This window comes from Spathaspora passalidarum, assembly GCF_000223485.1.
Source record: "Spathaspora passalidarum NRRL Y-27907 unplaced genomic scaffold SPAPAscaffold_1, whole genome shotgun sequence".
Classification (NCBI taxonomy): domain Eukaryota; kingdom Fungi; phylum Ascomycota; class Pichiomycetes; order Serinales; family Debaryomycetaceae; genus Spathaspora; species Spathaspora passalidarum.
This window is the reverse complement of record NW_006767425.1, coordinates 2,232,988-2,255,063: the sequence shown is the minus strand read 5'-3', so window position 1 is coordinate 2,255,063 and position 22,076 is coordinate 2,232,988. Positions and strand designations below refer to the sequence as shown.

The 22,076-nt window shown below is 39.2% G+C and overlaps 10 protein-coding genes across 10 annotated transcripts; 2 read left to right on the top strand and 8 right to left on the bottom strand. All coding sequences in view use genetic code 12, as the record gives it.

Moving 5' to 3' along the window:
* Positions 1-576: 576 nt before the first annotated feature.
* Positions 577-2,288, bottom strand: PPG1 (putative serine/threonine-protein kinase; the record flags this gene model as incomplete). Its single annotated transcript, XM_007373020.1, has 1 exon — positions 577-2,288. The coding sequence occupies one exon, from the start codon at positions 2,043-2,045 to the stop codon at positions 894-896; it is 1,152 nt and encodes a 383-aa protein (XP_007373082.1).
* Positions 2,289-2,318: 30 nt separating this feature from the next.
* On the bottom strand, positions 2,319-5,179 carry ARG8 (acetylornithine transaminase; the record flags this gene model as incomplete). The annotated part of the gene is made up of 1 exon (XM_007373019.1): positions 2,319-5,179. The coding sequence occupies one exon, from the start codon at positions 3,667-3,669 to the stop codon at positions 2,401-2,403; it is 1,269 nt and encodes a 422-aa protein (XP_007373081.1).
* On the bottom strand, positions 3,924-5,771 carry SPAPADRAFT_131570 (Zn(2+) transporter; the record flags this gene model as incomplete). The annotated part of the gene is made up of 1 exon (XM_007373018.1): positions 3,924-5,771. One exon carries the CDS (start codon positions 5,769-5,771, stop codon positions 3,924-3,926), a length of 1,848 nt encoding a protein of 615 aa, XP_007373080.1.
* A 190-nt stretch (positions 5,772-5,961) lies between these two features.
* SRB8 (Srb8p) lies at positions 5,962-10,641 on the bottom strand (the record flags this gene model as incomplete). Its single annotated transcript, XM_007373017.1, has 1 exon — positions 5,962-10,641. One exon carries the CDS (start codon positions 10,639-10,641, stop codon positions 5,962-5,964), a length of 4,680 nt encoding a protein of 1,559 aa, XP_007373079.1.
* Positions 10,642-10,892: 251 nt separating this feature from the next.
* Positions 10,893-14,789, bottom strand: MYO5 (myosin 5; the record flags this gene model as incomplete). The annotated part of the gene is made up of 1 exon (XM_007373016.1): positions 10,893-14,789. The coding sequence occupies one exon, from the start codon at positions 14,787-14,789 to the stop codon at positions 10,893-10,895; it is 3,897 nt and encodes a 1,298-aa protein (XP_007373078.1).
* A 247-nt stretch (positions 14,790-15,036) lies between these two features.
* SPAPADRAFT_58872 (uncharacterized protein) lies at positions 15,037-16,657 on the bottom strand (the record flags this gene model as incomplete). Its single annotated transcript, XM_007373015.1, has 1 exon — positions 15,037-16,657. One exon carries the CDS (start codon positions 16,636-16,638, stop codon positions 15,097-15,099), a length of 1,542 nt encoding a protein of 513 aa, XP_007373077.1.
* Positions 16,658-16,764: 107 nt separating this feature from the next.
* SPAPADRAFT_131769 (uncharacterized protein) lies at positions 16,765-17,892 on the bottom strand (the record flags this gene model as incomplete). The annotated part of the gene is made up of 1 exon (XM_007373014.1): positions 16,765-17,892. One exon carries the CDS (start codon positions 17,890-17,892, stop codon positions 16,765-16,767), a length of 1,128 nt encoding a protein of 375 aa, XP_007373076.1.
* A 568-nt stretch (positions 17,893-18,460) lies between these two features.
* SPAPADRAFT_58870 (uncharacterized protein) lies at positions 18,461-20,027 on the top strand (the record flags this gene model as incomplete). Its single annotated transcript, XM_007373013.1, has 1 exon — positions 18,461-20,027. The coding sequence occupies one exon, from the start codon at positions 18,692-18,694 to the stop codon at positions 19,949-19,951; it is 1,260 nt and encodes a 419-aa protein (XP_007373075.1).
* A 466-nt stretch (positions 20,028-20,493) lies between these two features.
* SPAPADRAFT_48633 (uncharacterized protein) lies at positions 20,494-20,952 on the top strand (the record flags this gene model as incomplete). Its single annotated transcript, XM_007373012.1, has 1 exon — positions 20,494-20,952. The coding sequence occupies one exon, from the start codon at positions 20,494-20,496 to the stop codon at positions 20,950-20,952; it is 459 nt and encodes a 152-aa protein (XP_007373074.1).
* A 205-nt stretch (positions 20,953-21,157) lies between these two features.
* Positions 21,158-22,016, bottom strand: SPAPADRAFT_58868 (uncharacterized protein; the record flags this gene model as incomplete). Its single annotated transcript, XM_007373011.1, has 1 exon — positions 21,158-22,016. The coding sequence occupies one exon, from the start codon at positions 21,362-21,364 to the stop codon at positions 21,206-21,208; it is 159 nt and encodes a 52-aa protein (XP_007373073.1).
* Between the last annotated feature and the right edge of the window lie 60 nt (positions 22,017-22,076).

The window sequence follows — 22,076 nt, the reverse complement described above, 5'->3', positions numbered from 1 at the left end:
TTTAATTATGTGCAAATGTATGATCGAAGGCCAACAAAAAACGTTCCTTGAAATGGAGCTTGAATACCGCCTTCAAGTGTTTTGTACTTGCGTGGTCCTTAGAAGTGTCCCGTTAGACGGAACAACAGCTAGAAAGATTATTAACCTACTGAATTTGCGCCATGAAATTGAAAAGTGGCTACAAGAGACTCGTACTTTTAAACTTGCAATTAAAGAGTATTCTCGAGAGTATCTTAACTATCTAGAAGGTCAAAGGAATGTTCTCAAACTATTGAGTGATTCTACTTTGGTGACAAGTGATAATAGAGCGACAGATTGAACGATAACAGTGGTACGAGTTGTTCTATATAGTTCTTCAATTACAACAAAATAATATACAAGTTATATAGGAACTCAAAGGTTTCTCTCACATATAGTCTGATGGAGATCATATCAACCTTCGTTCTATTGAGACATGATAATTCGTGGTATATAGACTCAATTAGCCACCTATTAAACAAAGATTAACTGGCGGTACTTTTTCTTCTCGCACAACAAACAAATTGGTACAACCAAATTTGCTTTCTCTCTTTCTTTAGCCAGAACAACACAACACATATACATACATACCCCAACATGATCACGATACAGGCAAATGATAGACTTGGAAAAAAAATAAACGTCAAATGTCTCCCAACTGACACAATTGGAGATCTCAAGAAAATCATATCTCTACAAATAGGTACATCCCATGAGAAGCTTGTCTTCAAGAAAGGTTACACCGAATATAAAGACCATATCACATTAGAAGATTACGAGATTCACGATGGATCTAATCTTGAATTATATTATAGGTGAGACATCTATCTATATACATATATAGTAATACATACGAGAAAAGAATCATTAAATCATTATAGGAAATACTCAACATGTTGCTTTCGGGGACGTTCTTTAAAATACGAGCAAAAGAAATCACCATTTCCAACCAACTCTTCATCACTATTAATACCATTAACTCCCTTACCCTTCAGGGTATCCTCGTCATTTTCAGGCGAAGCCTCAAATATATTAAAGAATTGCCCTGGCAACACGCCTTGAACTTTATGTACAATTGAATCTTCAAATCTATTCTTGTAGTCATCATACTTTACATCGTTTTCATTAGCATTTGGTTCACCCATGCTCTTACTCTCTCCCGAATAATACAAGATTTCCAATACACTGGCACGATTACCACATCGGTAGCAATAATTAGGAGCACTCCATACGGTTAAACACTTGCCCTTCCAATAACTAGTATATCCTTCATTACACAACTGGTGGGCTCGTACCATTTGCATTAGATCATTATCATGACAAAACTTGTTTATGACATCGAGCCCAAACAAGTAACCTGCGCCTCGAGGACTCAACTTAAAATCTAGTATTTCGGTATCGGGATCACTCCATACTAAATCTGCCATTATTCCATCATGAGGTATTTCTCTAAATCTATCCAAGGCTCTGATTTGGTCTAGTTGTTGACAGCTGGGCGAAAGTCCACCGTGGGCTGCAAATATTTTACCATCTATAGTGGCACCAAGGGGTAAATAGTCAAACAAATCTGTGATGTAAGTCCATACTTCGGCACTTCCATTATACTTATTAAGCACTTCGGTATAGAAACCGTAATTTGTGGTGATGGTACGTGATTCATGATTGCCTCGAATAAGAAACACTCTGTCTGGGTATCGTAATTTTAATGCAATAAGTAAAGATATGGTCTCGACAGAATAGTACCCTCGATCAACGTAATCTCCAAGGAATAAGTAGTTTGTAGACGGAGGCGATCCCCCAATTTGGAATATTTCCAATAAATCGTGAAACTGGCCATGTATATCCCCTACTATTGATATTGGTGATTGTAAAGGCATGATATTGGGCACAGACAATAGTTGAGTCTTGAGGGTATGACAGAGGTGTTGGATCGTTTCCGGAGGTAGGATCTTGGGTGGTTTATGATCTAGAAGCTGTTCAAGACAGTAGTCGAGATCTGATATGGGAATATTATACGGGATGGTCATAGTAATCTATCTACGAGTTCTATAACAATGTATTGAATGTGCAGGTGATAATGTAAGTATAAACAGGTTGTCAGGTGTGTCTTATCTTTAGAAAATCTTTTTAGTATCAACCGAGGAATTTTTTCGTGTATTTGTTTATGGTGAGTAAATATCTTGGTAAGTCTAAATTTGGTTGTCAGCAAACGTAAATACAAACAACGAGGGGTGCGGATGAAATGGAAAAGGAGATTTTAAGAATTCAAACCCAACGTGTGGAAAAGGGGAGCCTCTGTGTGTGTGTGTGTGCCGTAAGAAAACATATTGTTGCCATGGCTACAGTTTTTTTTTAATTCTATAATACTAATAGGTTAGTTATCTACTTACATACTTCACTTACACTTTCTGCTAAAATGCTTAAACCTCTATCAATAACATCATTAGGAATGTTCAATGCCGGGACAAGACGGATCACATTCATACCAGCAGTAATAACCAACAATCCGTTTTCACGACACTTGGCAACAATAGCACCAATGTCTACTTCCGGCTTGAATTGTAATCCCAATAACAACCCTTTACCCTTGACCTCAATAACGTGGTCTGGGTGTTGTTCAGCAATTTTTGTCAATCCAGCAATAAACTTGGCCGATTTCTCATTGACACCTTCTAAAAACTCGTCATTGGAAATTTGATCAACGACATAAGTACCAATTCTAGACCCTAATGGGTTACCACCGTATGTGGTACCGTGATCACCGACACTCAAAGCCTTTTCTATTTGCTCAGTAATCAAAGTGGCACCAATAGGGAACCCGTTACCCAAGGCCTTGGCCATGGTGACAATATCAGGGTGGGCAGATTCAGGTAAATGGGAATGAGCCCATAATTTACCAGTACGGCCCAACCCGCATTGGATTTCATCGTAAATTAACACGACATTGTTGTCAGTACACAACTTTCTTAATTGTCCTAAGAATTCAGCATCAACGGTGTTGATACCACCTTCACCTTGGATAGGTTCAATGATAACGGCACAAGTCTTTTCCTTGCTGATCAACTTTTCAACACTGGAGATATCCTTAGTGTTGGCAACTTGGACACCAGGAATCAAAGGTGCGAATGGTTGTTGGTACTTAGGATTAGGTGTAACAGCCAATGCACCCATGGATCTACCATGGAACGAGTTTTCAAAAGTTATGATTTCAATCTTGTCTTGACTGAATTGTTTTCCGTACTTTCTGGCAAACTTCAAGGCAGCTTCGTTGGCTTCAGTTCCGGAATTACACAAGAACACGCGCTGAGCATTGTGTAACCCACCTGATTCCTTGGTCTTTTCCACCAATTTGTTGGCTAATTCTCCACCAGGTAAGTTGTAGAACAAGTTCGAGCAATGCATCAATTTGCTTGCTTGGTCACTCACGATCTTGGTGATTTCCGGATGGGAATGTCCTAAACAGGTAACAGCGATCCCGGAATAGAAATCAATGTATTCTCTGTTTTCCAAATCGTAGATCAAAGATCCCTTACCATGGGTCAAGATCAAGTTTGGTCTGGAATAAGTGGTGACAGTGTATGGTTTGGAAATGGTGTTGATGAATTGTCCGGTGTTGGATTGGTCGGAAGCATCAGGAATGGAATGGGTCATTCTGGTAGAAATCTGAGACATTCTCATAAGAGAAGGTCTCTGTATAACTCTAGCTACTGATCTTAACATAGTTTATCAATGAATAACTATACTATTACTATCAAACAGGAATAATGAAAATTTTTATAGTGAATTCTGAAAAAGATTTTACATCGCGGTTGAGTCATTTTCCGCACATTCCAGTTACCCGATTAGGAAGGTGGGTCCAAAGCCCATTTATACACTACTGCTATATACTTTTTAATGACTAATAGCTAGAACCTATCAATATCAATAGTAATCTCCTGTGAAACTTTGCTACCTTCCAACTTTTCCAATTCCCTTGTTATTATTCTATTAACTTCAAACCGAACTCTAATTTCTTCGTCGGCATCAGCACCATTCATGCTTATCTTCATCCCCACGACAAACACACGATAATTAAACTTGGTGATAAAGAACCGATCAACAGTGTACTCCCGTCTAAAGAAATCACTTTGTTCAATAACACTCATGATTTTTGCCTTGACTAAATGATACTTGTGGTCGGAATATGGGAATGAACAAAGTAAGATTCCTCCTAATGACTTGACCAATTTCCATCCATTATAGCAAAGAAAAGTGGCCACGAGGAATGTGCCTATTTCATTGATGTCAACGGCTAATTCAGAAGTGAGACTTTGTGGGATGACTGGTGATAACGCTAGGAATAAAGTGTATGTGATCGTGACAAGATGGGTGGGATTCTTTCTCCATGTCTGGAGTATCTTTTTGAGTTTATTATGCTTGATTGCAGGTTCGTCCAGTAACAACCCTTTATTAGTAGTCAGGTCTGATTTCGCAACCAGTTCAGATTTGCTCATCATCTCACTAATTCTATCGTAGCTAAGAATCAAGTTTGAAGATACCAAACAAACAACCATGGCTAGCGCTAACACAGCCTCATAAACCATCCAATTCGTACTTGCCCCCACTTCAGCATGGACATGATGTGACGCTCCATGTTCATCGTGGCCATCATTGGTAGTAGCCACCCAAAGGAATATTGCTTCCTCGACTAAATGACTAAACAAGTCAAACCCCACCATGATTAACCAACTACTCAAGGCAAACCCGGCCAACACTTCAACCCGACCCAATCCAAACGGATACGTTATTGAGCTGGTATTCCACACGTCGAAATTAGACATTATATCCACCACCACAATTAGGCTTGACCCGATGGCATCGTAAAATACCAAGTGGGCCAATGTAGACAATGAAGGCAATTTATAGTGAAACCCAATGAGGAAAATAATCACCGAGATGCCAATATGGAAACACGCCCAGCCTAAACGTAGTTTCTGCGTATGCGTGATTGAGTTGATAGTCTCTTTGAAAGTAGGCACGGGGAAATGGTCAGGCATGCCCACGATTTGGCCCGATGTTTGAATTTCCACCGGTGGTGGTTCTTGAAAGAAGTTCATGGACACCGACGAGTGTTTGTACTTGTGACCCTTACGATGGGCTGGTTTCAACAGTTGCCCCGTGCTGGGAGTCTGACGATGACCATTAGTGGTAGGTCCAGCTGCTGCACCACCCACGTTGACTTCTTGGGGTTGAAAATTGAACGGTGAGTAGTTCTTTATTGGTGAGCCAGGAGCACGAGCCGCTCGAACAGGAGAAGTACTTCTAATTGCAAGGGAAGGAGGAGGAGGAGGAGGTGGTGGTGGTGGTGGTGGCATTGGAAGTTCAAACGTTGGATTATAATTAAACGGACTGCTGTTTCCAAACGTCATGGAGTTCCTGCTTCTAGGGGTATTATCAAACTGGATGGGTGTTCCATCTTCGGAAATCGAGTTACTGGAATCAAGCAAGAACGCAGAAACAGGCCGTGGCCTCCTCGTGCGTGCGTTCAACTTTGGAGATGTGGTGCTGTTATTAGAGTATCTTCGGTTGGTGGGTTGTAAGGGGCTCATGAGGGTCTGGTTCGTGAAATTGATTGTTTCAACGGTTTGTTCGTTGATTGAGTCAGACGAGAAATTGGCGCTGGCCAACAATCGTAATCCGTCACTAACGGTGATCTGGGGCGTTGACGGAACATTTTCCTTGGGAGTAGACACCCCCGTCTCGTCTTGTGTCATCTGGTTGCTGTTTGGATAGACGAAATTTTGGCAGCAGTTAATTCCAGAAATTTCAACAACAAATTTCGGCTTTCCTTTTCCATGCGACTTGCTGCCAAAAATTTTGTAAATTGCAAAAACAGATACAACAACAATAGAGAATAACAATAAAGAATAACAATAACAGGTAAACTGTACATATCTATATAGTCTATGGAGGATTCTCTCTAGTAGTGTAAGCATCCAATAATTGTAAATTGACACACCCGTCATTCAATGCCGAGCTGGTATCTTCCAAGATCTCAAAGCTTCTAAATTTAACCATCTTGATTTCATTACTTACTTTCTCGTTGTTATTTAGTATTCCAAACGGCAATGATACCGAATGCGGTCTTGCTTGCAAAAGAACCAAGCCGCTGTCGTTAAAAGCATGGACATCACCACCATGGTTCAACTCTTCGTCGTCTAGCATAAGAGCACATTGAACAAGCAGCTCATCTATGTTGTCCTTGAATGGATTGTCGTCTTTGGGCTCATCCGGCAATTCAAACACCCGTTGAATCAGCATGGATGGCACAATAGGCACAGACCCGTTCTTCTTCGAATCATCAGACGGAGCACTCGAGGAAAACCCCGGAGACGTCCCTTCATGATCTGGCTCCATAGCATTGGTTAATTCTTGTGTAACTGACGATTTCATCAACAACAACAAGTCATAAAGCAAGATCCGAAGCTTTTCATGAGATCCAAGGAACTGGGAATGTAAAATAGCAAGCAAATTCTGAATAAATAAAACATGAGTTTCCTGTCCTATTGAAATAAGCTTGCACAATGCCAGATTATGTATAATCAAGATTCGTAAGAATATCAATATCGAGGTGGATAAGCTGTCGGTGAATAGGTGTGGTGTATTGACCGCTTTCGTTAACTTTGTGAGAAACTCACAAAGATTGGTAAAGAACACAGGCGAACAATCAACCGTGTTTGCCGAAGATAATGAAAACTTGTTAAAGAAGTCACTGAACGGAGGTAACAAATCCCTGCCATTGTCCAAACTGATTGTTTCTTCAAACTTGGTGTTGGTTAAAAATTCAGTTTCAATGATATCTAAAATAAAAATCTTGTGTTCCCAAGAAATAAAACTAAACAATTCTCCAAAAAACGAATTACTGGCTGAAAACTTGAATTCACATTTGGAAATTAGTGTACCGAGTAACAATTCTAATTTCTGACGAATATCATCCAGATTGTTAAGTTCATAGTAACTGATTATCTTGATCAACATTTGAACAATGGGCAAATTAAACTCGTTAATATCAGGAGTTAAGATCTCAAAATCTGACAATTGACGAATAAAGGTAGTGTGCTCTCTTCCAAGCAACAAATTCAAAAGGTCTATACAGTCCTCCTTGGATAGTTTCACAAACAATTCCTCAAATAATAATTTGGGATGGATAATTAATGCATCGTGAATATATTTCAACATTGATTCCTTATGCTTTGCCATCAAGTCAGAATGGAAAATAGAACCCTTTAATAATTCCTTCAGAAGAATACTTATGAAATTGGCCATAGATTTCTCTCTGAATGTAACACGGTGTATGCTCAACCCTAGTGATTCATTAGGCGCCAAGTTTGCAGCTTCACCTTCATTACCAATAATTACGTCCATAACTAATGGACCAGCCTGCGACTCTGTTTGACAGAATGATACAAGGTCGTTCATCTTGAAAATTTCAGAAATCACCAATTTCTTCAAGAAGTTAGCTTTAATGTTAAAGTCTGCTTCTGATTGCATCACGTTCATAACAAACTGTCTAACCAATTCGTTAAATGAACCATCCTCCTTGAGTGATATTCTTGCATTGAATAGCAATTTAATGATTAAATTCTCCTGATCTTGTGAAATTCCCTGTTTGAACAAGTACTCTAATTGAGCAGTTACTGCTTCACTCAATGACAATTCAGAAATTTCCAAATTTAAAGTATCCAAAGTATCCTGAACTTCCAGAGGGTCTAGTGCTTGCACACGAGAATTACGAAGTGTTTCTAAATCATTCCTAAAATCAGCCGAGGTGTATCTATCAGAACTACTGCTGCTCTTCAGATGCACATCCACGGTATTGATATTCATCGGTGTATCCATAGTATCTTTGGAAAACAACTGGTTCTCCAAAACTTTACTCCTCTTTGCCTTTTCATGATATTCCTTTTCGATAACATCATCAATGAAATTCCATACTTGATTGAACAGGAAATAGTTGTATTCTCGTTGACTTAAATCCTTGTACGTTGTCACTATCAATTTAAACAATTCATAACCGGTTGATGATAAGTCGTTACTTCCCGCTAATGATTTTATCAACTTGAAATGATGAATAACTAACTTGGCAATGAAATATAATGAATCAAGATAGAAAATAATCATCCCACCTTCATTTCTAAGTATTGTCTTGACCAACACTTTGAAAAACACAGTGAGATTATCGCAATTTGAATAAAACATGTACAAGTTAGCAATGACTACTGGGTCGAAATGGATCAACTTGGGCGAGTCGTTCAATGTTGTTTTCAACACATTAGTTATCCAATTCACCAATAAAAACTTTAATCCCACATTAAGCGATTTAATATAGTTCCAGTTAGATTCGATATTCACATTGAATGTGTTATTCACAAGTCTGTCAATAATTTCAGTTTGCAAAATCTGCTGTCCTCTATCAAACTTATCCTTAAAATTGAACCCTTCTGGAGTCCACTTCTTTAAAATGCTATCACATTGTCGATTATTCAACACTGGTAAGCTCTGTAAAATATCCAAGTGGATCTTGACCACGGGCGGTAAGTTAGAAAGATCTTCCGTTGTACCTGGCGCCAAAAAGAAGATTCCAGAAGCAATCAACTTTCTCAAATATGAAGCAATAGTCAAGACTTTCAATTGATATAATTCATTGATTAAAACGTACAAGTTGTACTTGACAAACAACAGTTCATAAGACTCGGCAATCTGGTAGATAATTTCAAGCAACTCAGTTTCAAATTCAGTTCGAATACTTCCATGTAAGCTTTGTAGGATATGCTTCTTTAAGAAATTACAAACAATCAATATTCCTTCACTTGAATTCTTGTGGCTTCTATACGGGGTGATACACCAAAACAATACAAGTCGCAAATTGATTCTCCAGTTGGGACATCCAGTTTTTCTAATTCCATGAGTTGTAGGCTTCAATAATGAGGCAAGATCGTTATTTAGCTTGACTCTATCCAAACAACACAAGATTCGTAGTATATCATTGGTGTCTCTGTTCATAAATGTATTGATATCATTCTCAATAGGTGTCATGTTGGAAAAGGAGTTACTTCGGGCACGTACCTTAGGTTGTTTGTGTTCAGCTACATGTTTCAAATTCAATATCAAGCTCTCATTACGATACTTGATAAGTTCAAGTTGATTTTTGATTTCATCTTGCTCATTTTCTAATTGTGATTCACCGTGTTCCACCATTATCTTCACCAATGGATCTTGCAATAGGATCCAATACTTTGGTATTATAAACACATTTGTGTTGTATTTGAATAGGTAAATTACGGTATTTGAGATCATTTCAAGGACATTCTGAGCTAATGTTTCCGGCAAGGCAAATTTATGGTGATATGAATGGGATTCCAAACTGGATATCCGGTTAATAAACAAGTGGTTAAGCAATAATAATTCACTCAATTCCTTGCACAAATAGTCCGTCTTTAAAATGTCTTTCCAAAAGATTTTAATTAAAGTAAGTGATACTAACCGTTGTCCATAGTTAAGATCAATCTCGTCAATCCACGTTTCTGTTAGTTTCTCATCATCATTACTGGTAAATACAAGCTCATTGATATGCTTAACCTCCAAGGGTAAGCCATCCTTCAAGGATTTGAAAATCACCGACAAGAAGAACGTCTTGTCAACAAGACACTCGACGTATAAAGATTGGACATATGTGAGCAAATACGTTAGTTTATTCATATAATGTTCCTTCTTCTCGGGTGTAGTAATGTGGACCATCTCCCTTGAGAACTTCAATATGTAATCACAGACCTGTTGAGTCCATTCCTGCAACCAATGGATTTCAAACTTTTCAACCGTGTTGAATTCAGAACCAGGGATTGGTCCACTTACAGACAATCTCGCCTGATGCTTTCTTCTCAAGGCTAGCAATTCGCTAAATAGAACACATTTAGTGAACCATAATGCTCGATTGAGCGGGACATTTCTCGAGCACACTGAGTCGATCAAGACCTTGTTTCTTATCCCATGAGGTATCTTTTCGCCTATTTTCATAATGGGTATATTCGAGTTGCCCAAATCCTTCAACCACGCTTCTTTCTTGGTGGCTGTCAACGTGACTCTTGGTGGGATTCTGAAATTGTTGGAATCGTACTTGATCTTGTTTATTACTTCATTTCTGGTCTTGTATGCATTTGCCAAATGCTGTGACAATTCACGCAAGACATAGTTACAATTATCAGTCAGCGAAAACACGGTAGCCTGGATCAAGTTCCGAGCTGAGTAATACTCGTTCGACACTTGCGGAGCTTCGAAATAACCTTTGTTCAAGAACGAGGTGTTGCTCATTTTCTGTATCTCCTGCTCTTGTTTATCACCGGCTAGTTGGGTATGGTCCTTCCATGGTTTGAAATCGGGATATGTGGTTTCATGCTCTTCGTGGTCTCGTTTGGAAGAATCTGTGTCGGAACTACTGTTGGTGTTCAAATCGCTCAATGGATATAACGGTAGGGCCGGTTTATCCATCTGATATTTCATAGCTAGCAATTCATCCTTGGTGGAATTGGAATATGATGTCCTGTTGTGTGAAGACAATAGACTGTTCCTACTTCTTGGCTTAGACATTGTTTATCATTTATAATGTTGAATAACCCCCAAAAGAACCTTATTCCGTGGTGTATCTAAGAGCTTAGAGAGTTGCTACTCCAGACAGCACATTCTTGACAACAATGGCCGTAATTAAAACCTGGGTTTTGCGTGTCACGTGATTTCGGATTTTTGGGGTTCCTGCGTACAGCTAGCCGGGTTATGTGCAGGAGCAGAATATCACACTAAAACACAATATAAATTTATACTATAAAACATACAAAACAAATCTACCAGTCGTCATCATCTTCCTCCTCGTCACTATCATCCCTGGTTGCGCCCTGTCTTCTCTTTAATGCGTCAGCTAAAGAACCAGCTAACGTGGTCTCTTCATTCTTTCTTTGTTTCAAAGCATCTGCTAATCCATTACCGAGATTTGCAGCTCCATCCAGAGCAGCAGCTGTGGTTGCCGCCGTGGTTTGGGTGGTGTAGGAACTGGTACTGCTGGTTGGGTTGGAGTAATCAGTGGCGGTTGTGGTGGTGGCAGAAGGTTGTGCAGCTTGGGCAGGAGGTGGAGGCGGAGGTGGGGGTGCACTAGCTTTACCAGTTGGTGGAGCACATTCTTGCAAATATGCTACTGGTGACCATCCTTTGGCCAGTTCATCTAACTTCTTAACCAACGCCCAATTATCGTTCTTTTCTTCAACATAGTAAACTTCATCCTTGGTCAATGGGAAAGTATTAGGAACTGAACCATCATAATCATACATAGCTTTATAAGTAGGATGCTTTGGTTTAGATAATGCTGGCGGTGGTGGAGGTGGTGCCGTCTTCTTGGCTGGCGGTGCAGGCGCAGTCTTCTTAGCTCTGGAAGGAACAACAGGCGTTGGTGTCTGAGCCTTTGCTTGCGCTGCAGGTTGAACAGTTTGTGGTTTCTGACCATAAGCGGCTTGTGCAGCAGCGGCTGCAACATTTACTGGAGCTGGGGGTGGAACCTTACGACGTTGTTGGCTAGGACTAGTCTGTTGCTGAACCACTGGCTGTTGTTGAACAACCGGTTGTTGTTGTTGTTGTTGAACTTGTGTATCATAGGCCGGGGTTTGATATACAGGAGCTTGTTGTTGGAATTGATGGGTTGGCTGTCTTTGAATAACTGGTTTGGAAACACTCAGTCTGGTGGCTGCTCCTCTATTGTAATACTTACTATAATCAACCTTACCAGAACGACCTCTTGGTCGTTTAGGATTCTTACTGTTGGCGGGCAATCCTTGTCTTACAGTAACAGTTCCTGATTTATAATGATCACTATTGACCGGCACTTCAGCACCTGAACCAATGGTGAATTTAACACTATGGTACTTTCCAGCCTTCTTTTGATATTCAACAGTTGGTCCAACCTTGATGGTTAACCCTGGGCTGATTTTCTTCATATGAGTGATTAATTCAGTCTTGAAATCCAAATTAATCAATACATCATGGGTAGTTGGAGTGAACGAATGTAATGACACAGCCACCCAATTATCTTGTAACGTAGATAATGCCACATAGTTGATTCCGCCAAGAGGGATAGTCAATTCAGTTTGTAATTGTAATCTCTTTTCCACTAAAACTTCAGCAATAATATACAAATTCGATCTGGTTAAGATGAATATTCTCGGCATTCTCTTGGAAGATCTACCAAACTTGGCTGTCAATATTTCACCTTTGGCCGAAAATATAACTTGCTCCTTTAATCCAATTTGATTGACAATAAATCTACCATATCCACTGGAAAAGTTACAACCAAGATAATCACCCATGAATGCTCTCGATCCCAACATCGACATTCTTCTACGTTCTTTTCTACCTTGCAACAATCCGTTACCATAATCACGTAATTGCTCAAATTGGTTACCATGCTTCTTTACTCTCCAAGCACGTTGTATAGTCTTGGCGGCATCTTCTTTTCTCTTGACGTATCTTCTCCAAGCACGTTGGATTCTCGTGGCCATGTTATGCCAGTACTTATCTCTCATATCTTCTAAGGCGAACAAAGTCTCAGGGGTCTTGATAAACACCTTACTAGTACCCATTTGGAATTCAGTAGCAGGAATATAACAAGCACGCAAGATTTCCTTGACGGCGGAAATATCATCACCTCGCCAGATATAATCACCTGCATACCCAGTCTGGGGTGATAACAAGTAGAATCTTTGCACAAATCGTTCAAAGGTTGATCTATAAGCAAACCCGGCTCTTCTAATACGGACATTTTCCTTCAAACCCAAATACTTGATTTGATGTAATACTTGGTGGTTATCGTAATCTCTAGGTTTTTTGGATTGGTTGGGTTTGATAGTTCTGATGTATGATGGACTACATTTGGATAATGTGTCAACCAACTTATTGGCACTGGTTTTAATCTTGTCACTGGCAGTTTCCAATCTCTTTTTTGAATCAGTCAAAGCAGCCAATAATCCAGGTGGGAATAAGATCTGAGTAATGAACTGATTACTGGAAGTTCCCAATAATTCCAAGAGATCACGCAACATAGCATCCTTGTTCTTATCGGTCATACCGGCAACATCGTAAGTGACATCACCAGCATAATGCTTGATAATAAACTTGCCTCTTCTGTCTTCAAAATGACGATTGCTTGCACCAACCATGCTCAATCTTTGGGCAAAAACTTGATCAGCGGCTTCTGAGTCGGCATGGGCAGTCTTGATGGAATCATTCAAGGCAGCGAATAACCCTGGGTTGGGTCTAACTTCTTCAATCAAGTCACACACAACCTTGTTGTTGAAATATTCAATTGGGGTCCACTTGATTTGTTCTTGGACATATTCATCTTGTTCTGCTTTCAAGGTCAATTGAATGAAAATTTGTTGTAATTTTTCATTAACATAATTGATACAAACTTGTTCAAAGGAATTGTGTTCGAAAATTTCAAACCCGTAGATATCAAGGATACCAATGGTCTTGTCTGATTGTTGCACACCTTTAAGCGAGACATTGACTCTTTCCACGATCCATTCGAAAAGGTTGTTGTAGATACCTTTAGCAAGGGCATCACGTACCGAAGTGGCTTGGACAATGTTCAATGGAACGTGGTAAGTACTTCCTCTTCTTGAACCGTGGGTAGTTTCAATAGTACGTTCGATAATAGCCTTCTTCATGATTTCAGGAGAAACATCAAGAAGATAAGCTACGAATTGAGTCACAGTTTCATCGCGAATTGCCGCATTCCCGCTTTCATCTTCCACAAACGAGATATTACCCACCCATAAAATTGCAGCCAACATTCTGAAAATGTTATCTTGCTCTTCTTGAGTTAATCCAATGATATTCATAGCATTGATAGTATCATTAAAGTCCTTGCTATCGTTAATACCATCCACATCAATACATTTAGCTGCAGCAGTATATATATAGGATTCGGGACCCTGAATACCAAATTGTTGCTTATACTTTTCTGGGCAGGCCTTGGTGAACTGGTAGAAGATGTGAAAGTTACGCTCATTGGTGATCTGCGACACCACTCTTTGTTTTTCCAACAAGTAATTGGTGATGTGGGCAGCAATAGGCTGGTAACTTCCTTCACTGAACTGGATTTCCAAATACTTTCCATGTCTACTGGAATTGTTATTTCTCAAGGTCTTGGCACACCCAAATGATTCCAACAAGGGATTGGTGGCCAACACCATATCTTTAATCTTGGTGATCTCCACATTACCCTTATCAACGGACACATTGGCGATATATTGCATAATTTGTTTAGCAGCTTCAGTTTTACCTGCTCCCGATTCACCGGAAATAATCACACATTGATTCTCGCCATATGATTTCAAATGGTAGTACATTGACTCAGCAATGGCAAACACATGAGGGGGCACTTCTAGTCTATTTCTGCCACGATACTTGTCCAAGTGTTCGGGAGTGTAGATCCCTAAATCTCGAAAGGGGTTGACAGAAATCAACACATGCCCGATATAAGTGTATATAGTGTCGTTCATGAATCTCTTGTGTAGATTGTCGTTGATTGCTTCGTCGGTGATCTTGGATAAAAGGGTCAAGTCCGACACACCCACTTCCTTTTTCTTGGTGATATCAAACTCTGCTTTCTTGATACCACCACCGCCCGATCCATTAGATTTGGCCGGTGGTGCTTGGTTCTTTTTACGACCACCAAGTTTTACAATAGCCATGATGATGCGATGTAGCTGTGTTGAATTGGATTGGTTGTAAAATGGAAAAAGAAATAAAAACTGAAGCCGGAAATTTGTCACCGACTGTGCCTTCCTTGTCCGGCGGCGAACGTCAACGCAAAAGTATGGTCACGTGACTCGGTGGATACCGGCACTATCCCAGGCCAGGCTTGCTAGTGGGTCTACCGGTGTAGTCGGCCTACTGGTGTAGTCGGTCTACTGGTGTAGTCGGTCTACTGGTATTGTGAGCTAGCTACTGGTTTATTGGTGCCTACCGCTAGTCTACATGTCCTACTAGCTTATCTATCTAATGCGACCATAATCTAATCATCTTATCTTTACCTCCAGATGCAACTCTCTTACCATCCATACTCCAATCAACAGCATACACCTCATCGGCATGCCCTGGTAAATCAACGCTCAACTTCTTGGTACGAATATCCCACACCTTCAAAGTAGTATCTTTCGAACAACTAACTAACAATCTGTTATCAGCAGACCACGCAGTTTGGTACACTGGCGCAACGTGTCCTCTTAATGTGCATACAAAAGTCCCTCTTATACCATCCCACAACTTGATCGAATTGTCAAACGAACTAGAAACAACGTATCTACCATCAGGCGAAAACGACACATGGTTAACCAACTTTTGGTGTCCCGTCATTCTACACACTGGCTTGGAAGATTTAAGCGGTTCCCACAAGTACATGGTGAAATCATCACTGGCGGTAACTAATCGTTCACTAATAACCCCATTTAACATGGCTACTTTTTCATATTGCTGTAATGCCTTGGCTCTCAATTGCTCACGAGTTTCAGTGTTGGTTCTAGTTGAATTATGATCAAATCCACCTTTACGTAACACATAATCAGTAGAAATCGACAAATGGTTAACCCAATGGGCATGACTCTTTAATGTCTGGATACACTTTCCGGTGGCACTTATATCCCACGCCTTGATAGTCTTGTCGTGTGATGCACTGTATATTATATTACTTCCCGACCATTTGACACAACTGACGGCATTGGTATGGCCACTCATGGTGAATTCACAAGTACGAGTGCTGGTGTTCCATACTTTAATCGTGCCATCTTTAGATCCAGAGGCTAATCTTGGACTATCGGTGGGTTTAACCAAATGTAATGGTTCCCAAGTCAATGAGCTGACCCATTTAGTATGCCCTAAAAGTGGTTTACCCAATGGTTTACCAGTTGCCGCATCCCATAATCTCACAGTATTATCCATAGACCCGGTAGCAATCATGCTACCATCGGGAGAATATGACACCACTAAAACCCAGTTGGTATGTCCCAGTAAAGTATGCATTGGGGTTTGAGTATTACAATCCCAAATTCTTGCGGTTGAATCACCAGCTCCAGAACACATTCTGCCGGAGTCATTAGGGGCAAATTGACAGCATAAAATTGTAGATCCATGACCAGCAATGGCAGCATTAGACCTGGTGATTGGTTTAACCTTAAACACTGCTCGTGGGGTATACACTAACGTTAAGAAGTCTTCGGTGGTTTTTATCCCCGGCTTCAACACCGAACTGTATAAATTGTCCTTAATGTCAACAGTAGTAGATTTCTCTTCGTCAGTTAAAAGGGAGAAAGTATACGGAACAGGATCATCACTTTCTCCTTGTAAGTTATTCAATAATTCTTCTAATTGCTTCTCGGTGATTCCTCCAGGAACTCGTATAGATCCACCGGTGGTTTCTCCTGTATCCGATGCTTGAAATTTAATTAGAACATTAGGTAAATCATCAGGAACGAGATCAACTTCTCGTACTTTTTGAGCCTCTTTCTTCTGCTTCTTAGAAGGTGGTGGAATAACAGTGGCCATGATGCTTGCCTATTCTGATATCTTATCAAAAAGGATATGTAAACAGTAGTTCTGAAAAATTTCTATATTTTGTTTGAGTGAGATGAGTACCTTTGGGCATATATGCAGGTACAAAAAAAAATACACTCACATGGTAGCACTTAAATCTTGAGGACCTTCGCTAGCACTAACATCTAGTACAGATTCATATTCAATGGGAGACGATGGGATATCAACATCGGTATCGGGATCTGATGTACTTGCTGAAAGATCAATCAATGAGTATGACTTGTTGTCAAGTGCAAAGTGTTTATCATGGTAGAACTTGTCATCCACGGCAAAATACACCGGGTGATGCATTAGTTTTTGTTTTGGTAGTTCTAATCTTGCAGCAGATACCATTCTAAGCTTATTTTCATTGATAAAGTTGGACTTGACTGTTTCGTCAAAGTGCGGTGTCTTGTGATACCAATCGTTATAGAATACAATCCGAGTAGATATTTTCTCAAACTTGTGTGGAGTCAATACCACTCTTCCCTTTTCGGTAAGGGACGATTGTGACGAGTTTGCTTGTGATGTGGGTTTCATTCTATATGGTTGGAACTTTGTATCCAAGTGTCCCAATAGGAAAATCGGCAGCATTTGGGTGATGCATATTTGAATCAATTTGCTAAATAGTATCTTCACATGAGATTCAAACTTAGCTATAGGACTAACTTTAATCAAATCTGAATTGAAAGGCAACTCAGGGATTAGTAAATTATCAGCGGTCTTCTTATTGTGCAAGTACGTATCATTCATGTCTATATGATGTTTCAACAAAAGCTCTTCGTAAACTGATGACATCTCTAGTTTATAAAGCTCTACCAAGTCGTGAAAATCATTGATTATAATCATGCAGTTCTTCGGTATATCCTTCTTGTATATAAAAAACGCATACAATTTAGAAAATGTGTCTCGATCATAAAGCATTAACTTATCATTAAGCCATTCCTTCTTAAAGCTCGGATGTTTAATAATGAACTTCATAGGAAATCTATTTAAAGTGTCTATAATAATCACTGACTTTTCATTCAGCAAGTGTGACATGATTAATGAACTAGTCACCAAGTACATGGCTTGACAACTAGGTGCTGTCTGAAAGTCATAGATTTTGTTTGTAAGAGATTGGTTGTTTCCAGTTCCGGTGATGAATATTTGGTCTAATGATGGTATTCCGGTAGTAAGTCGGGAGAAATACTGTTGCAGTTGCACGATCTCTCCTAGAAGAACCATTGTGTGTATGTACTGTATACATTCTGACTGCCACCATGTAAATCACTTTGATTTTTTTTTTTTTTTTTTGGTTGGGCTCACGTATCGCGTAGCGCTAGTGCTACTACCGCGTACCTGATCTTATTTGGTGAACCAAGGATTCAGATCAAGCTAATTCAATGACATATATGTATTGGATACTAAGCTTAGAACATCCGAAGTGACAACCCGACTGGTTATTGGTGAACTATGAGAATAAGCTTATCAGATCATTGTGCCAGATCTAATATTGGGTAAAGCTCTGTCAAATTATTTACAATTGTAAACATACAAATAGTTTATGACGTAAGCCCACCATCCGCGGTTACAAGAATGTAGTTGTGTTATTTATACAGCAGTCGTATAGTTAGAATTCTGTTTACATTCTTGAATATCCTCTCGTCAAATAAAAAAGTGTGGCTCCCAGCTGACTCATTCCGATCCTGCATAGACACCCTCCTCAATTCTTATCGTGTTTTTCTCTGTCTGTCTGTCTGTCTGCCAGATGCCTCCGTTTTTGTTTTTTTTCCCTTGAACAATTGAGGACACTTTTAAAAGGGGGGAGTAGTACAGTGTTACAGACTAATAAGAATCAAACGATCTAATTTTAATTTTGCCACTTTAAAATTATCTCATTGTCATATCAGGTGAAATGAACTAGGTTTAGTATTACTAGGTAGACTGAAAAACAATACGTCACACATGCACACACACACCCCCACATAGAAATATATCCACTTCACCCGATTTGAGTCGTTTTGCAGAACTGCAAGCTATAGACATGTTCGATCCACCTTATCCCATAATATTCACTGCATACAAGGCAACGGCATTTGTCTCATTAACATTCTCATTAATCGCATTCATACCCCAGATCATTCAAGTACATCGCAACAAATCCTTTCATCATTTGTCAGTATCATTCATTGGCATACTTCTTATACAAGATGTATTTAACCTTCTACAATCTTCATTGGACTACCAAATATTGTTATATTTGTACTATTGCATTCTAGATTGTCTATTGCTATTACAATATTACTACTATCATCATATAACCTATTCGTCACCGTTGTTCAAGGCAATTATTGTGCCTTCACTAATCACAACCGTTCATGCACGTCCTGTGGAAATACCCGAGCAGATTAACGTGAATGGCAATTCGCTAGCCAATGCATTGTTATTGGTATCGTCAAGAATACCCCAGGTGGTGAAAAACTTTAATCATAAATCAGCCAAAGGCATCTCCAAGAACTTCCTAGTGTTGAATATCCTTAGCAATTTATTTTACGTTGTATCGTTATCGTTGAGCTTATACTTGTTAGCATACACCAACAATATTCAAGACACAGACGAACCATTTGGAGTAGTGTTGCAGCGACAACTCCCATTAATAATTGCATCAGGTATCACCATACTTCTCGACCTTACCATCCTTTACCAAACCCACATTTATCAACCCCAAATTAGACATCCACGAAGACTATCTGCGTCGACAAGACAACCTTCGTGGTATACGCGTAACCAGCCAATTTACGACCTGCAAGAATTTTTTCACCCAACTGAAGACACCACAATGGACCACGACCACTTTCTTGCTCCTATATTATCGCAACAATCGCGCGGACGTAAATTAACCCAGTCTCCCAATTCAGAAACAACATCGCTAATAATGAAGTCATCATACCCCAGCTATGTGTCCCCACCACCGGCTCACTACATATCCTCATCGTTGAACTCTCCATCAAAAGAACAATTCACTCAGACGATGTTTTCCCGCCTTGCCAAATCAATTAAACGATACCCTAATTCAATAGACACAAATATCGGGAGTACCAACGCCGCAATGCTGCCCACGAGTTTCATCCCTAGTATTGTCGGACATGCAAGTAGTGTAGGTAAGAAATTAAATGATGGGTCAAAAGTGCCCTTCCTGCCTAGTGATTTCTTGCATGATGACTATTATTGGAAAAATAGCGCTGGTTCGGACAGTATGTTGGGTCGACTGACTGATGGTGATAGAATCCCAATCTTGCATTAACTTTATGGTCATTTTATATAGACAGAATTAAATATATTGATACTGTATTGTATTGTATCTAAAGTAGTTTTACTATACATTCTCATAGTTACTTGGTTTAGCTTACACTCATTAGAGACATGGTGGCTAGTACCTGGCATAGCTTGAAATGAAAATATCTACAAAGGCTTAGAGGTCATGTCTGGAACTAAAAATAAATTAAACAATCCAACACTTCTCGTAATTAATGAACAGCACAGTAGTCCAAAAATATCTCAGATAGTAAGCTGTTTTACGTAAACGTAAATCAATCAATTTCAAGTTATTTTCAGAATGGAATTTCCATATAGTGTAAAACTATTTTTTTCTTATTTTTAGGGCTCATGACATTTACGAAATACTATACACTGCCTATATTTAGTTTTATGGAATGTCAACGTGCCATATAGAAGCTCTGCCTCCTTCTTACGGGATGCTTCAAAGAAATCATATAAATATTACTCCAAAAGTCAGTAATACCAATAAACTTTTTTTTTTGAGTTCACCATTATCAACACTTTATAATGAAACTTGGCACTACAATTTTAGCAACTTCTGTTACCTTGGTTTGCGCAACCGAAATTCACGAATTTAATGCAGTGAACTTTGCAAAGATACTTAAAAGAGACTCATGCTCTATTTGTGAAAGTGCAGGAACCAAATTAGAGAAATGTTTCCCTAATTTTCCAAATTATGACACTTTAGAAGTGGCTAAATGTGTCTGCAAATTTGATGACCAGTTCTTTAAGGATTATATCAATTGTGTGACTGACTGTGATGAGTTTCAGATTAGTTTACCTGTTGAAGTAGATGATCCTAAAGAGCTCAAACTGTTAATCTGTCAAGCAGCTGGTTCATTTACTTCGGGCAGCGATGATTCCGCAGCTGCTGAAGTCAAGAGTGCGATTAACACTGCAATCAAAAATGGTGCTTCAACTGTGGGGGTCTCATTTTTAGCTCTATTGGGAATTTCTTTGATTTGATTGATTTGTTGGGATATTACGTTCAATTATCACTATATATTGTTATTTAGCTGTTCAAATAAACTTTTTAAATGATAATATCTAATGTAAGAAATATTGCGATAATCCACAGTACCACTGATGTAAATGGAAACTCTTGTAAGCTTTTAGTTTTTGTATTCTTGCCAATTAAAAACTTGTCATTTGCTGCAAAAAAAAAAAAATTAGCCACTAGTTTTTAGCAAACTAATACAATTCTAGCACAAGCGATCACTCAAGACTCAATCGATTTACTACAAGATACTAATGGTTGTATGGTGCCAGTTTTTCCAGCCATAAGATATCCTTTGGTATAACCATCACTAAAAGTAACCATCATATTATCAAATAATGGAAAGCTTCGAACCCCTAGAGCATAGCTGTCTATGCCCATTACCTGATGAAGCACTCACATTGATAATATTCTTTCTCAACCAAGTTATAGAATTGGCAGTTTGGCCTGACGGACACTTGGCCAGGATACTAAAATTTCAAAATCTTCGATTGCTAAGGTTTCGTAACGTATTGCGCCGCCTGGTTCATAATTTGTCAAAGAAATTTAATCACCTTGAACAATTGAGTATATCTCGAAGGGAGAAAGTAAAACTAGTTTATATCCGGGATTCAAAACATGGGTTCAACTTGTATAAGTTGAAAAACACTTGAAGTTCATTTTTGTGAGTTCAGCAAAATTAGTTTAGAATTTGAATCACAATCGGGAGAGGTTTTTGCAAAAGCAACTAACCGAAAACAATTATCAATGGTTTTACCAATGATTGAATTTGTTGAATTAATACGAAACTTGAAACCAAACTCGCCCACTGTATTGCAAATAATTGTAGCATATAATGGCCTGAGAACTTATCACTCGTTAATACAGAAAGTCTTGATAACTCAACGAATGTTAATTGGACAAATATATTTTAGTGGCAGTCATATAAATTGCTGTATTGGGTTGTACTGACTTGATAGGATCTACAGTGATAGTCTGGGTTTAAACTTGCACCAAAATCACAATTGGTTTCTCTCCCACCTACCCGCAGGTTGTTGGTGGCCAGTTGTGTAAAGTTGAAACAAGCCTTTCTTGTGGAGAAAAACTGCTTTAT